Source organism: Plectropomus leopardus, chromosome 23, assembly GCF_008729295.1.
Source record: "Plectropomus leopardus isolate mb chromosome 23, YSFRI_Pleo_2.0, whole genome shotgun sequence".
NCBI lineage: Eukaryota > Metazoa > Chordata > Actinopteri > Perciformes > Serranidae > Plectropomus > Plectropomus leopardus.
The window spans coordinates 13,162,756-13,177,952 of record NC_056485.1 but is presented as its reverse complement, the minus strand read 5'-3'; the positions used below and the strand labels follow the sequence as shown (position 1 = coordinate 13,177,952).

At 38.9% G+C, this 15,197-nt stretch overlaps 1 protein-coding gene across 1 annotated transcript in view; it reads left to right on the top strand.

Moving 5' to 3' along the window:
• Positions 1–15,197, top strand: part of col4a6 (collagen, type IV, alpha 6) — a 133,910-nt gene that overhangs the window by 84,451 nt on the left and 34,262 nt on the right. Inside the window, exons 5-8 of the mRNA XM_042512582.1 lie at positions 13,272–13,406; positions 13,614–13,658; positions 14,406–14,525; positions 14,654–14,716. Of these exons, the coding sequence (XP_042368516.1) occupies positions 13,272–13,406; positions 13,614–13,658; positions 14,406–14,525; positions 14,654–14,716 (363 nt within the window). The remainder of the gene's footprint in view (positions 1–13,271; positions 13,407–13,613; positions 13,659–14,405; positions 14,526–14,653; positions 14,717–15,197) is intronic.

Sequence of the window (15,197 nt, the reverse complement as noted above, 5' to 3'; positions counted from 1 at the left end):
GAATTCCTTTACTTTAATCCTATGGCAGGTAGAGAGGAAGAAAGACGGAGAGAGACAGAGAGACAGGTTGGCAGAATTCCTTTTATGTCAAACCAGATGAGAAGATGGAGCAAAAGATGGACTGACTGACCGAAATTTTTAAGTTTATACCCCAACAAACATTATAGAAGTAAATGTCGGCGGTGTACGTTTCTGCAAACTACAAATGTGTTACAGTTTTACATTTCATACGTGTCATATCAACATTTGTTGGTATTGACCAATCCGCAGTTTCAGCCAAAAAAATATATTTTACGTAACCTAACCAAGTGGTTTTGAAAAGTAAAAAAGTAAAGTATTTTGGCATTTTGATTGAGGAGAGAGATGTGAGAAAAAACATTTCACAAAATCCGAAATGAAAAGAGGTAGATGGAAACACAATTTATAGCCACGACATGAGTCTCAAAGTCAGACAGTTTTTAGGAGTCAGCGACACCATACGAACACCATGTTTTTGTCTCTGTTGCTACTGAATTTAGGCATGTTGTCAATAGTCCTTTAACCTTAATTCACAAAAAAACTTGAAGAAGGAGAAGAGAAGGGAATATTGTGGCGTGTAATAAGATGGAAGATCATGTATGTTTTGTCACACACACGGACGGAGGCTCAGATTGCACACAGATAATCAGTGCTGGCAGTAGCATGACCCTGAGACAAGCAAGAATGATGACTTTGATGTCTCTCTTCTTTATCTCATAATATACCTTCAACCTCTTTCTCTCTCTCTCTCCATGAATTCTCTTTTCTGTTGTGTTTGTGATAATGAAGGTTGTCTGAGTTTTGCTGCGCAAGTGCTTGTAATGTGTGCAAGTGCGTATTTTAAGTTGGTATGTGTCTAGTGATGTACCTACAGATCATACTAATGTACAGGACAGTCTTATCTTACACACACACACACACACACACACCCTGGGCCCCTTCATGGCATTTTATCAGCCTCTCCCTCCCTTTTAAGGCAGGAGGCTAAATATGGTGGTGGTCTTTGTTTAGGCTCCATCGTAAAACACACACACACACACACACACACACACACAGACATACACACACAAATGTAAAATGGCGATAGAGCAGCCATTTTTCCCTTTTGTCTCAAAATGTCTTGACAAACAAAATCCCATCTCCTTGTCTTTTAATCTGGAATGATGGAAAGGATGCAATTTAGCTTTGAACTTTTCCTTTTAACACACACACACACACACACACACACACACACACACACACACACACACACACACCTGACCTTCACAGGAGGCTCGTCCCCTCACCAGGCACAGAGTTTAATCTAGGAAAGGTCAAAGGTCAGACCCAACACAAAAGCCATAGAGCAGAAGGTGAGGGGCACCAGGATTACAGACTCAGAGATAGACAGGTGTGTGTGTGTGTGTGTGTGTGTGTGTGTGTGTGTTGGTGTGTTGAATAGTCTTCAAGGTGCTTTCACACACTCTTTTTGTCCTTTTTTCTCGCCTTTTTCATCACTCTCAGCTTCTTATTTGACGGCTTTGAACACTGTGACTTTTTATTATCAGACATAAAATAACAAAAGACAGAAAAGCAGAGAAAAAGAGGATGAAAAAGTGTCAGTGTGTTGCTCAGTTTTTTCCCGTTTACTGTAAAAGTTTAAAGTAAAATCAGAACAAAACAGACAAGAGAAGAAGAAAGTCATTTTTGAGGCAGACCTTTGCTGCTGCATCATGTCAGTTTCCAGTGCGCAGTATTGCCCTCACATGGCTGCTTTAGGAACTGCTATAAACCAGAATTAAACTTCAAGCAGCAACTTGTACCTGTATTTTCAGAGAAAGTTTGAGATAGTAGAAGTATTATATAGTAGTAGTAGATTTTAAACTGCATAGTGACAGTAGCTTTTATACTATACTACCACTTGGGGATGACCAAATAATAGTAAATTAGAGAGATAAATAATAGAGATTTTTTTCTCATCAGAAAATGTATCTGCAGAACAAATATTTTTAATTTAATGGTGTTATAAAACATAGATATTTTGCATAAAAATGTACACAAATAATGCATTTGAAAAACTTCCAGTTGTCAACGACAGTATATTGTTGGTATAATCTTGTGGAGCAGTAACACACAGCTATAAAGTGTAGTTGCACACATAAATATTAGACATTTAGCCCCCAAAAGTTCATTATAAATTAAGAGGATTAACATTAAGTGGTCTTATTAATATAAAACTCCCATTATACTGCTTTAAACATGTTTTGTCATTTAAGATATAGATTAAAATGTTATAAAGTTTTGAAGTACTAGTACTTTGTATGACAGAATCTTATGGAAAAGTACCAGGAAGTTACATTTTTGCTCTGTTTTGGGCATTTAAGTGATGTTTTTATTTACCTCATCTTAATTGCAGTCTTATCCACTGATAGCATGAGACTGTAGAATAAAGGTAAATGACAAATGCCAGAGGCAAAGGTGCTTCTGGGTTCTCCTCTTCTGCTGTCTTCTCTGCAGGAATCAGACACCTTCTGGGTGATCTAATGTCTGCACACACACACACACACACACACACACACACAAACACACTTATACAAAGGGCAGGAATGTACAAAACTGGTTATTACAGATTTTATAGGCTCTTGTGATTTGATGCGATGATGACGGCACAGTTATTTATGACATTTCCACTCAACACACACACACACACACACACACACACATCCAAACTATCATTTATTGCATTTTTTTCTTTTCAGCAGAGTCGCCCCACCCTGCTCGTTATTGAAGGTTAAAGTGAAACGCTGTTAAACATGTGGATGCTCATCACCTTTAAAAAGGACAAAAGTACTTAGGGATGTGTAATTATGTTCATGTGTGTGGTTTGGATAAAATCTCTCATATGCTGGTTTATTTAAAGATAAACACAATTAAAAGTGAACACGAGGAGATGCTTTTGATCTTGACCCTCAGTGTGTAGTCGGAGGGGCCTCACCTGCAGGTTGGGTGGGCGTCAGATTATATCAGGAGGGAGTACAGCTGCTTCTATTTGCTGTATTTTCTCTCTGTGGACTCTTTTTTGAAGGAGCAGAGAGAGGAGATAGAGTAGAGAGGAAGAGTCCCTTACTGCTGATGCAGACACACACACACAGAAAAAATGGACGAGTATTAACAAACTCATACCCAGCTAAACACAGCTGGATTTTCACACACTTCACCTCTTCTGTCGTGCAGAAAATGTGACGACGTCTCTTTCCTCTGGTGTAAACACAGCGAGGCTAAGCTGACAGCTGCATATTTTAATCGCCTTGATGGATCAAATCTGAAACACGTTTTTGTCATTTAGTTTGTCATATTTCAAATTCTTGGTGTTTTTGCAGTCAACAGACTTCAGAGCTGTTTGTAAACGAAAGTTCGACCCAGATAGGATTCTGACGGTTCTGATGTTTGCAGGTTGAGGTTGATCAGCAGCGTGGCTTTTGTTCTGATAGTCACAGCTTTGAAAATATACCATTTCAGTAATAACACTTTATTAAAAATGTTCTGAAACTTGATTTGGAGCACCTTAGAGCAATGAAACTCTGAAACTAGGGCTTCTCAAACTTAATATTCAAAGGTCCGAATCTGATTTTTATTCAAGGTCTGGAACGTTTGGTGAGAAGCAAATGACTGTTATTAAACTAACCTCACCGCATTTGCAACATAATGAATACTGACAGAAGATGCCTAAGTTTTGCTTTTCATACACGCATGACAAAACGTGAACACCCAATAGATATTGTTAAAAATTTGCAAATTTTGAATTAATTTAATAACCAAAGGTCAGTACTGGAAAATCGAATCTAATCATTCGATAGTGATAACTGTGCAGAGAATCTGATAGTATCATTTGTGAGTAAAAAAAATACACAGATGTCTTTATATCTTTCCCAACACCTCCTGCTGTGTTTTCTTCTTATGATATAAAGAGATTTGTTCATCACTTGCAATTTGCCTCATGTGAATTCTTTGCTGTTTTTGCTCCATATGGGATGTTTCTTTCAGCACTTTATCTATTCACTCCCCCTGCTGCCGCTCTCTCTCTTTTTAGTCATTTATAAGCTAATGAAGAGTCTAGTTTGGACATAAGTTTAGTTTCTTTAACAAAGGGATATTTTATCCATAATTTAGCTTTACTTTATTATTCCCAGCACCAGTCTAGTGGAGATGTTGCAACATCAATTTTACAACCCAAATTAAGTATTTATACATGAATTTTCCCTGTATTCGTCCTCCATTTACCTCAGCGTAATCCCCCCCTGAGAGCCAAACAGTTTGTAATTGAGTGCATTACCATTTATACCAAACAACTTTGTCTGCATTACCTTCAACAGGCACATCTGTACATTGGGCTTTAAAGCTTTAAACAAGCCATACATGGCAATTATATCTGTTGTTTGTGCTCACAGTCTCCTCAGGCAAATTTTTCTCTTCAGTCCCAATTACGCCATTTAGTTAAAGGTTTTAAGACTGTGGAGTAAATATACTGTGTGCTATATTTATGGCTTTCCAAACAGCTCATCCTGAGCAAAGTTTTGTTGGAAACTGTACTTTTTAGTTGAAAAAAAAAGGTATCTCACTCGTTTAGGCTCATAATGTTTTGCTTTCAAATAACTAAAAGACAAATTAAAAAATAAGTTTCGTTGCTGTCTTTTTACCCATCCTCCTCGTACTGTGGCTCACTTCCTCCTGACAGCTGAGAAAACACCAAAACTTAATGACATCATCACCGTGGGACAGCTCGTCCCGCTGACTGCTAATGGGGTTTTTATTGGAGGGGAAAGCACCTGGATGAAAGAGAGAACAGGTTGTTTGTTTAACGGCAGCCATCACTACAAACAGATGAGTCAAGGGTGCAGAGGAGGGGTGGGAATCAGTCTGAGGGAGAAAGAAAGGAGAGAAAACTGCTGGGAGACCCAACATGTGGACTTAATGACTGTCTCTCTGTCACATTTAAGGATAGTTTGAAAAGAAATGGATTTATAGTTGATGTGACATTTGACATTCTTCAACAGTTCAGAAAAGTGGTGATATAATCAGATTTTTGCATTTTGAGATTAGTTTCATAAGCTGTTAATCAGCTGATTAAATCCTTGATTAATCAGGTCAGTCTGCTATTTCAGGGGTCAGTACACAATGCACCCGGCCCCGATGGCTGCGGGTGCTGGGCACACACACTTAAGTTCCGACCCTCACCTATGGTCCTCAGTTTTTTGTGGTGACCGAAAGATTGAGATCGTGGATACAACGAACAAAATGAGTTTCGTCCATGGAGTGTCTGGGCTCAGCCTTAGCAATAGGGTGAGTAGCTCAGATATGCGGCGGGAGCTGAGCGTAGAGCCGCTGCTCCTTCATGTCGAAAGGGGCCAGTTGAGGTAATTTGGGCAGCAGATCAGGATGCCTCCTGGATTTTCTGTGCATGTTCAATTGGTAGGAGGACCCAGAACACACTGGAGGGTTCACATTTCTCATCTTGCCTGGGAACACCTCGGGAACCCCCACAAGGAGCTGGAAAGCCTTATTTGGAAGAGGGACATTTGGAGTGCTTTGTGCAGCCTACTGCCCCCATGACCCGGCCCAAGATAAGCAGATCAATATGGATGGATTAATCAGATCATTGTTTCTTTAAAATTTTTGAAAATAGATGCCCAGAAACAGGGCTGACATTTGGCCACCAAAATTCAGTTTACTGGAACCAGTGAATGTTTGTTATTTTTCCATGGAAATGGAGGCAAGTCTTAAATTGTCAATCACTCCAGTGACTCAACACTATGTGGCAATACCATTTTACAATCTAGTACTCAGATAATTTTAAACCGACTAAAAAAGGACCACCTCTGGTTTCTCTAGAGGATTTCTTTTTCGTGAGCTCAGAGTTTAGAGCAGCAAATGTTAAAACTCTCATGATATGGATATATGTCAAACATGACTTAATCAACTACAGCATAAGACATGTTTTTTGATTAACTGAAGGTCACAAATACCAAATTTTTAATTGGATTATTCTCATCACCTTCCAAACAAGCAACACGTGTAGGGTTTTATTGCTTACTTGAGTTTGAATGATGACTTTGGATGTAAGGAAGCGTAAAACATAATCATCAAGAGCATATGTTTTAAGTTTACATTGATGTCAAGGAAATCATTCAAAGGAATTCCTCGTAAAACTTTAATAGTAGCAGAATCCAAAGACATAAAATCCTTAAGTCACATTTGCTCCATTCCATCTGTTTCCATTAGCACACATTAAAAAAACACGTATTTATTTGTCTGCATGGTTGACCATGATGGGAAAAAGTGCTCTAAACACTAAGCCACCCAGGAAATGAGAGTAACTCAGAAATGTTTCAGACTTTTTTGGAGCCATATATTCAGCATCTGGAGTGACTGTTGTTTGCAGTATTTGGACAGGTCAAACTCTGATGGATGAGATGCTTGAAGTGTAAAGTTTCAGCTGTCTGGAGTTCATGTAAAGATAAAAGAGACAATGTTTTATGTGTTTAAGGAGACAAATCTGATTCTGATAGACAGGAAGTAAATGTAAAATAACAAAATAAAACAATAACTATCTTAAATATGGACCAAAAGCCCAAATTCAGCTGTTCCTTCATGTAGTAAATGCAGTGAGAATCAAAAAAGCATTTGCCCAACTGAATCTTGCAGACAGGACAGGCCACCAAACACTCTGCCCAATAAACAAGCTCCCAATTCATTTTAGTTTCTATACTCTCCAGCTATCTGAGAAATTTCTATCTTAAATGCCCGTATGCTAGGATAATGAGGCCATTTCTCTGTGTGTGTGTGTGCCGGCCCCATCTTTGGTTGCTGTGTCATCATTCATCCTGAGCAGGACAAACATGTCTGAGATAAACGAAGGTGTTTGGGTTTGCAGTCTGATCGCTGGAGGGGATAGGAGAAAAAAAAGACGACGCAACCTAAACATTCCCATCTACAGAGGATTTCCCTCTTTCTTTGTGTCTGTGTGTGTGTGTGTGTGTGTGTGTGTGTGTGTGTGGATGAGTGTGGGAGCTGCTGACTTTTTAGTTAGTGTTTTCAGCTGTTTCATCTTTTACAGCATCAAAAGTCCCGTCCTTTGAGCGCAGTTTTGTAGCCATCACTCCACCGTTTTGTCGAAGGCCGTTTGAGGTTCTGCCGATTCATGTGGCTGAAACTGTAATTAGGTTATCAGACTGTGCCCGTTGATTAAACTTGCACCCAGAGACCCAACCTCTGCCAGCGCCCCCTCCACGTTGCTCCCATCACCGTCCCCCAGTGAGCATGCGGTGTGACAGCTAAAATCTTCCCCCCTAGCACACTCGGTGCTCGAAACAATGCATCCTGATAAATCCTCAGAGGGCCCGAGGGTGTGTGTTCGTGTTTCAGTGCTCGTGCGTTGGCGGACGACACACACACACACTCATTTTCACACGCATGGCGGCTAGAATCTGTCTGTCCAAGCACTCTCCTCTATCAGGAAGTGAGGTAGGCCCGATGGGAGCAGTAAGTCCAGAGAGCTTAGTGGCCCAGAATAGGCTCCATTGTGCCCTTTGTGCTGGAGGGGATTTGGGCCTACAAACTGACCAGTCTGCTGGAAGGTGATGAGGATGGAAGGTCTGGAAGAGCCGGGCGGAGACCCGACGGGCTGGCATGAAAACAGACGGGGATGCCAACTGGCAAGGATGTGTGTGTGTGGTGAGACGTGTGGGGAGACGCTGGCAGGAGGATAGACTGATCTCTGATAAAAATTTGTCTCCATGTGTATAAAAAGTAAAGTACATTATTTGTATAATTTGTGAAAAACGCGTGAAAAATGCGGACTAAAGAAACCAAGTAGAACCATTATGGTATTCTAGTGTTAACCAAAATTATAAATCCCCTTAGATGTTAAAATAGGAGTGACAATAAATATTTGGGGTCTTAAAGTTCCCCTGTTATATCTATTGATAAGTTACTAATAAGAAAAGGGTTTCTCCTAGCTACAGTACCACAGATAATTACCACCCAACCCCACAGCTCTACTTAGCTTTTAAGCCCCTTTTAGCACATTGTTTTGATTTTACTGCACATTCAAGATATGGTTTACTCCTTCAGAGGTCCCTTCAACTCTGCTTCAAACACCAGCAGCAAAGTAAAGCTCTGACAACCACAGAGTACACGCTATGTCCAGTAACAAATTCAGATACTAGCTGGTAGAGAAAGTCAAACTTCTAGCTTCTTAAAAGTGTATTCAGACCAAAAGCAAAGTGAATTTCTGCCTTGCTTTTTCTCATTTTCTGAAATACTGCTGCTGCCATGCACGCAAGGAAAGTAGGCTTTTCTAGTGCACTGTTTGTATGTGTACCTATAAACAGTAATGCACCAGAGTTTGTACATAACCCACTTATCATGAGCTAGTAATTTGCATATAACCTACGTAATAATAATGGTTGCAATCATATGATGAATGTACTGATTGTAATAAGAAAGAGAGCAGTATAAAGAGTAAAAGCCAGTAAAAGGAGGCAGGTTGGGCTGGTAGATGGATAAAAAAAAAAACGCATGACTTTCCCCCAGGACACTGGTGTTCATGTCCCGTGTGAAACCAAGAGAACTAACATACGTAACTTTACTTGTTTAAACCTAATCTACATTGCTTGCGTTAAGTACATAACGTACCATTCATGGGGCTGGAATTCTGAATCTATTGTACGTGCTGCTATATGAAGATACATTAGGGAAAGTCAGGAGCACTAAGGGTTGTCCTAACTAACTGGGGAAGGCAGCTAATTTAATGTTAACTTGGTTTGTAGAAAACGCAACTGACAGTTGGAATCAAATAACAAATACATGTTTTCAAAGCTGACCATGTCGTCCTATGGCTTTGTTCACTTTTCTCCAAGCCCTCCTTTTCTTTTTTCTCCATACAGTAGAGGTTTAGTGGTTGATCTTGCCCTTCTATGGCGACAGGTAATCTGTCCTCCGTTACTGATTCTCAGTGACGCCAGGAAAATCCGAACACTGATTGGCATCATGCAAAATTTTCGCTCAAATTGAAACATTTCAACTTTAATGACTGCGTAAAAATTTCTTTTTGTGTCACCAAGCACAAATTTGCATTTATTCACATCTTTGCTCTTATTTTTTGTGTAATAGCATGAAAAATATGTTTCGCCTGGCACTACTGTAACACACTTTTAGAACCAAATAATACAGAGTCTGTGATGACCAAACTGGAGATAAAAAGAGAGGAATATTGGTTTTGCATTCATTAGCTGGCCAGAAATGCTACTCCAAACTGATGCTAATTTTGTGCAATGCAACAGTTTATTTACACTTAACATTTAAGTAACTCAACAGGATGATAATATGTCAGGGATGTATCAGTTTGGGTTTTTTTGTTTGTTTGTTTGTTTGTTTTGTCTTCTAGTGGCTAAAAAAAGAAAAAGCAGCTTTAAGTATTAGATTAAAAGATGCTTGATATAAAGAAGTGATGCTTTTTGAAGGATTTCACATAAACATTTATTTAAGATTTAGCACGTGGAAACTATTTTAATCTAAACCATCAAAAAGCACAAGGTGAGAAGGCAGTAAAAAGTATTTCCACCTCATTATGTAAAATGCTGCTCTGGTGACTTCCTTATAAATCAGTCAACACATGCATGACATACACGTTTTCACATTCAGAGGTTACTGAAGGTTGGTTATCTGTGTGATGTAGAATACCGCCCCCTGGTGGGCATTTTGAGAACAGCCTCATGCTGATCTGAATCATCTGATGTGATTTAACGGCTCTCTTTTTTTGTCTTTATTGGTTTCCTTTTTTGTTCCCTTTCATCCCCTCCTTTTAATCTCTACTCTACACTTTGTGATCTTCTTTCTCTGCAGACTGCATTTTTTAATTCCTTGCCATGTTAGGGAATAAACAGAGATGGTTTAAACTTTTAGAAACTCACCTCACTTCCTCCTTCAAACTCCCAAAGACACTCACTTCCAGTCGACCATGAAAGAGATTCTCTGAAGATTAGATTTTAGTAGCCGTTTTTTACATTTACTAGCTTTTCTGCCTCTATATCCATGCATGCATGGTTATGATTGCAACCTTGTAAGAGGAACAAAAGCAGTATTTAGTGCACACTGGGTGCTGAGACTAAACCATCTTTTCACCTTAACTCACACTTCACCTTTCACCCTTACATAACACCAGACAGTCTTTAAAATTGCCCCCTTTGACCTGAAAAACATACTAGAAGGACGTTGGACTCTTTTCACAACATGACCCCAAAACCCTTTGTTGTAAAGATGTCTTTTTCAGACAGACAGGAGCAGGTTAAAGGAGCTGGTTAGCACTTTAATTGTGCTTGCAGCTGGGCCGCAGACAGGTTAGAGTCCGATAGAAGGAAGTGGGCAGAATGACAGGATGACAGATGACAGTTCCAGCAAAGACACAAGATGAAAGTTGCAAACTAAAGATGATGAGATTGACAAGAAAGAGTGATGGAGGATGGACGGAAGGCGAGGCGTGAGAGAAAGTGGCTCCCCGTTAGACCTTTGCATATTTTCTGTAGGTGAAACCAGGTGTGAGTGTGAGCTGCGAGTCAGACAGCTCCGGCAGGCTGCCTTTACCTGGCACAGCCCTGTCATTACTGTTACATGCCTTCCCCTGAGGCCACGTGGGCTGGAAGCAGAGCTGCAGCCTCAAACACGCAGTATGGTCAGGGCTTATCCAGAGTCATTGTCACTGTAAAGGAGCTTTATATGATAGTAAGAGCATTAATATAGCAGCAAACCATTATGTACTTTGTAAAGATACTGTGGGGTATGCCACCTCCCAGTTTACCCCAGGTTAACACAGTTAGCTCTGTCATCACCGTGTCATCGTTTGCACTATTAGCACCAGGAGCTGCAGCTCAGCCACCTCCATGTAGACAACCTCTGAATCATAGAGTTCGCTCTTATTATCATATAGAGTTCTGATAAAAGCAGCGTGCAGAAAACCAACAGGAACTATGTCTCAGTGACGTCACTGCAGTCTTGTAACTGGTGTCACATATGATATATAGATGTTTTTTGGCATGTCTAGTTTGATAATTCATTCAAAATTTGGCTACTAGTTTATCCTAGAGAGCTTTACGTTCTACATTACAACTGATCTAAAATGTTATTTATTACTTTCTCAAACTGAGTCCTCATTTAAAAAAAAAATAATAATTTATACTTTACATTTTACTCTCTGCAAGAAGGTGAATATGTGCATTTACCAAAATGTTGAACAATTTGTTCCTTTTCTATTTTATGGAGAGCAACAAAGTCACTAGTGTGTGCTAAAAAGCTAACATTCCTGCACATTGCTTAGAGCTAACCCAGTCATAGTGTAGGCAGCTGTGCTGTGACTCATTTTATTGTGTCCTCTTCTTCCAAAAGTGGACTTATTAAACATATGCTTTTTTACAGTACATATAATGAGTACTTTTTTTAGTTAAAGGGGTAACTTAACTATAACTAATGACCTGGTTGCCTGATTCCAGGCCTCATAAATGACCCATGCTTTGCAAAATACAAAAATAAAGTTTAGACAGTCACAAGAAGGTATTTATACTTTTGTGTTATTGTCAGGCTTTATCGAAATGGTCCGGATGCTATAAACTCCACACGCCTGGTACTTTACCCTGCAGGCAAGTTAAAACAAATGATGATGATGTTAAAGATGTTTATAACAGGTATTTGACCTTCACCGTGATGTCCCCCAATGTTAGATTTGTTATTCTGAGTACTGTGTCTGCAGGCACAGCAGTTATATATGATTAGGACCAGGTGTGAATTCGAGAATTACCTTCCCTTTTGAATCGTGTGTGTGTGTGTGTGTGTGTGTGTGTGTGTAAGTAATAGAGGGGTGTGTGTAATGAAGGGAGTGCAACCTCTGTGCATGTTCATTGACAGGTATATGTGTGTTACGGACTATAGTCTACTGTGTGTGTAAATCCTTTTTACTCTAATTGTGATTTAAGTGCGCAGCTAAATGAAGTTAAGGGCAAAGTTAAGGAATATGCACTCACAGGTGCACAGGTTTTTACATGCATCTCAGCTCTATAAATGTTTCTATAAATTTCTCAGAAATGTTGTACATCTGCAGCACTGGTTTACATCCCTAGTTAACATAATTGTGTGACATCTTTATGAATGAATTTATGAGTACATTTCCTCTCAGTGAGGTAATGAAACAAAATTGCTTATGTTTCAGTTTTTTGTTATGATTTAGGCTGATGTAAAAGTAAATTCCCTGTTTGCATGTTATAGTATTGAATAATAAGACCTTGAATCTAAAAAAAATATTAAAATTCAATGTGTGTCAGTCACTTTTGCGTTCAGAAAATCAAATCCACTGACTTTCCTTTGACCTGAACCCAGACATCTGTCCCACTCTCCTCCCTCTCCTCTCTCCATCTGTCTCCTTTCTCTCTACCCTGTTATACTGCTTAAAATATGAGCTAATAGCAGGTTGTGAGTAGTCAAAGCTGTGGTGTGAATGTGTGTCTTAACAAACTCTGCCGCTGGAGAGAGGGATTCCTTTGGCCTGTTCATTCATCCACCTGTTAATGTTGTTTTTTTGTTTTTCTACTGTCATCATGTGGTTGAAAATGGTGGTGCAGCTTGTCACCTTTTGCACATTCACATCACGATAAAGGCTTTACATTTCACTATATTTCCCTAAATATTGATAAAGATGTAAAAAGCCACCATGGGTTATATTAAAAACTGCATTTTCCGAATGATTTTCAAACCAAATATTAATCCACAGCAGCAAATTTTCCTCCAAACCAACATCTAATGCTACATGCCACTGCATGCCTACATAAAGCACTTCACCATCCTTCTCAGACTCAGGCACTCTCAAGTATTAACATCCCAAAAAACACCCTGCTGTGTTTTCTGCCCTTACCTGTCCCATCTTATGTAAACACATCCATCAAATCCACAACACAAAGACAAAATGGTATCCCTGGCAATTTGCAATGATAAACTGTAAAATTACCCCAAACAGTGGACCCAATAACTACAGAAAGTTTGTTTAAAATTAGGAATTTGGATGAATTTTGAGTAGATTTATTGTCTGTGAATATTGCATCAGAGAAGAGTTTTGCTATCTAGGTGTTTTTTGTTGTAGTTCTTGTAGTTTTTTTTTACTTTTAATATAATTCTCTGTCTCTATTATTAGGCTTGAGAAGTGACCGGGTCTTCTGTCTTCTGTCTTTTGTCAGGGTCGTCCAGGGCCTCTCGGTGAGGTTGGTCAGAGCGGACCAGAGGGGCCACGTGGGGGTCTGGGGCCTTCAGGGCCTAAAGGAGAGAAGGGCCACCTCGGACTGAAAGGACCATCTGGCCCCAAAGGCGACAAGGCAGGTTTTATAGATCTTAACGTTGTTTAATATTGTTTTTACAACAAAATATTGTACAGTAAATAAATAACTTGTCTTTTATTGCTTCTTATCAAATATAGTGATTATATAACTTGAAACAATGAAGCAGTTACATGTCTTTTCACTACCAGGTGTTGTAATTCCAGATTATTATAGATTAACACAATGGATTATTTACTTACACAGGGGCCGATGGGAGTGCCAGGGTTCCAAGGAACTAACGGAGTACCTGTAAGTAAACCGAAAACACACAAGCACGCACAATATGCATCCATGCACTTATCCTTGATCATCCAGTAGTTATTGTCATATAATTCTAAAGCATTTTAAAGTTACATTCAGTGGGCAGATATTATTTACTTATGTGATTAAATTCAATAGACAGGATCGTTTGGGGCCATTTAGAGTAAACACATCTGTTGATTTTGTTTTTAGCAGAAAGAAGACCCCTAACCACTTTATATGTAATGTAAAAGTAGTGATGGAATTTTGGGTCCAATATCATTACAAGAAGCATCAAACAGTCGTAAAATGGGTTTAAGATACAGTTTTATTATCATAATACAATGTAAGATTGCAAAGTTAAATGCAAATGTTGTTCCCTGTACACACAAAAAGAGGATAACGAAATGAAATCACAATATAAATATAAAGTAGTAATTTGACAAGCCAGAATAAAAATACACTCTAGTAAATAGGAACTTAAGATATACCATATTTAAAAAGAAAATGTGCAATTGTCTATACACATGCATCAATAAATATACAATAGTATCATCACAGGGTAAAGAAATTGTGTCTAAAAGCACTGTGATCTTCTTGTTGGTAGTTTTGTGTAACTACAGGTTTTATTTCACTCTTCCAGGATTTTACATCCATTTATTTTAATCTCTTTTTCTGACAAAAAAAAATTTATTTTATTTTTTAAGCTGATTTTAGTGTCTGTTGTTGTATTTTACAACAATATGTTTAATTTAGGGTCACCCTGGTGCTGACGGTAGCAGAGGGCCACCAGGATTGGATGGTTGTAATGGGACCAGGGGAGAACCTGGAGCGCCAGGCTACGGCACAGGAGCACCCGGACCCTCAGGATTTGCTGTGAGGACAAACTTCCTCAACTTCTCTTTTTATTAGTCTTTCCATTTAAAATGTCATTTTTTAGAGGATATAAGAGTTTGTCACTATAAACAACAGAGTAATGCTGATGTCGTCCTTTCCTTCAACAGGGGCCTTACGGGCCAAAAGGTCAGAAAGGAGAACCTCAATACATCTCAGATGATGGCTTCACGGTGAGGATTGTATTTTCCTCTTCTTTGTTCTTTCTGCTCACGAAAGAACTTTATATCGTCTGTTTTGTGTTTCAAGTCTTGTATGAATTTAGCAAGTTAAGTTTTAACTCAGTTTCCACTTTTTTATGTCGGCAGAGATTGTGTGATGGCAATCTTAACCACCAATGTCACCGTCTACATCATTGCAAATGTTATTAAACATTAAACGTTTTGAGTTTGTGCTCGTTTTTGTGGCCATATTGGATACCTAATTTTGTCCCTTGCAAAAACAGGCCAATGAATTCATGGCTTTGAATTGGCTTTATTACTTTTTGTTCAGTATTACATTCTTCACTTTTGAAACTGGGTATATCTGTTATTAAGAATTTTATTATTTTGTTATCTTCTTCAAAGAAGGTTATTTAATCTAATATTCAGTGAAGTTTGGTGGAATGGTATATCTATATATTTAGATCTATATCTCTATCTAATGTGGTAATGT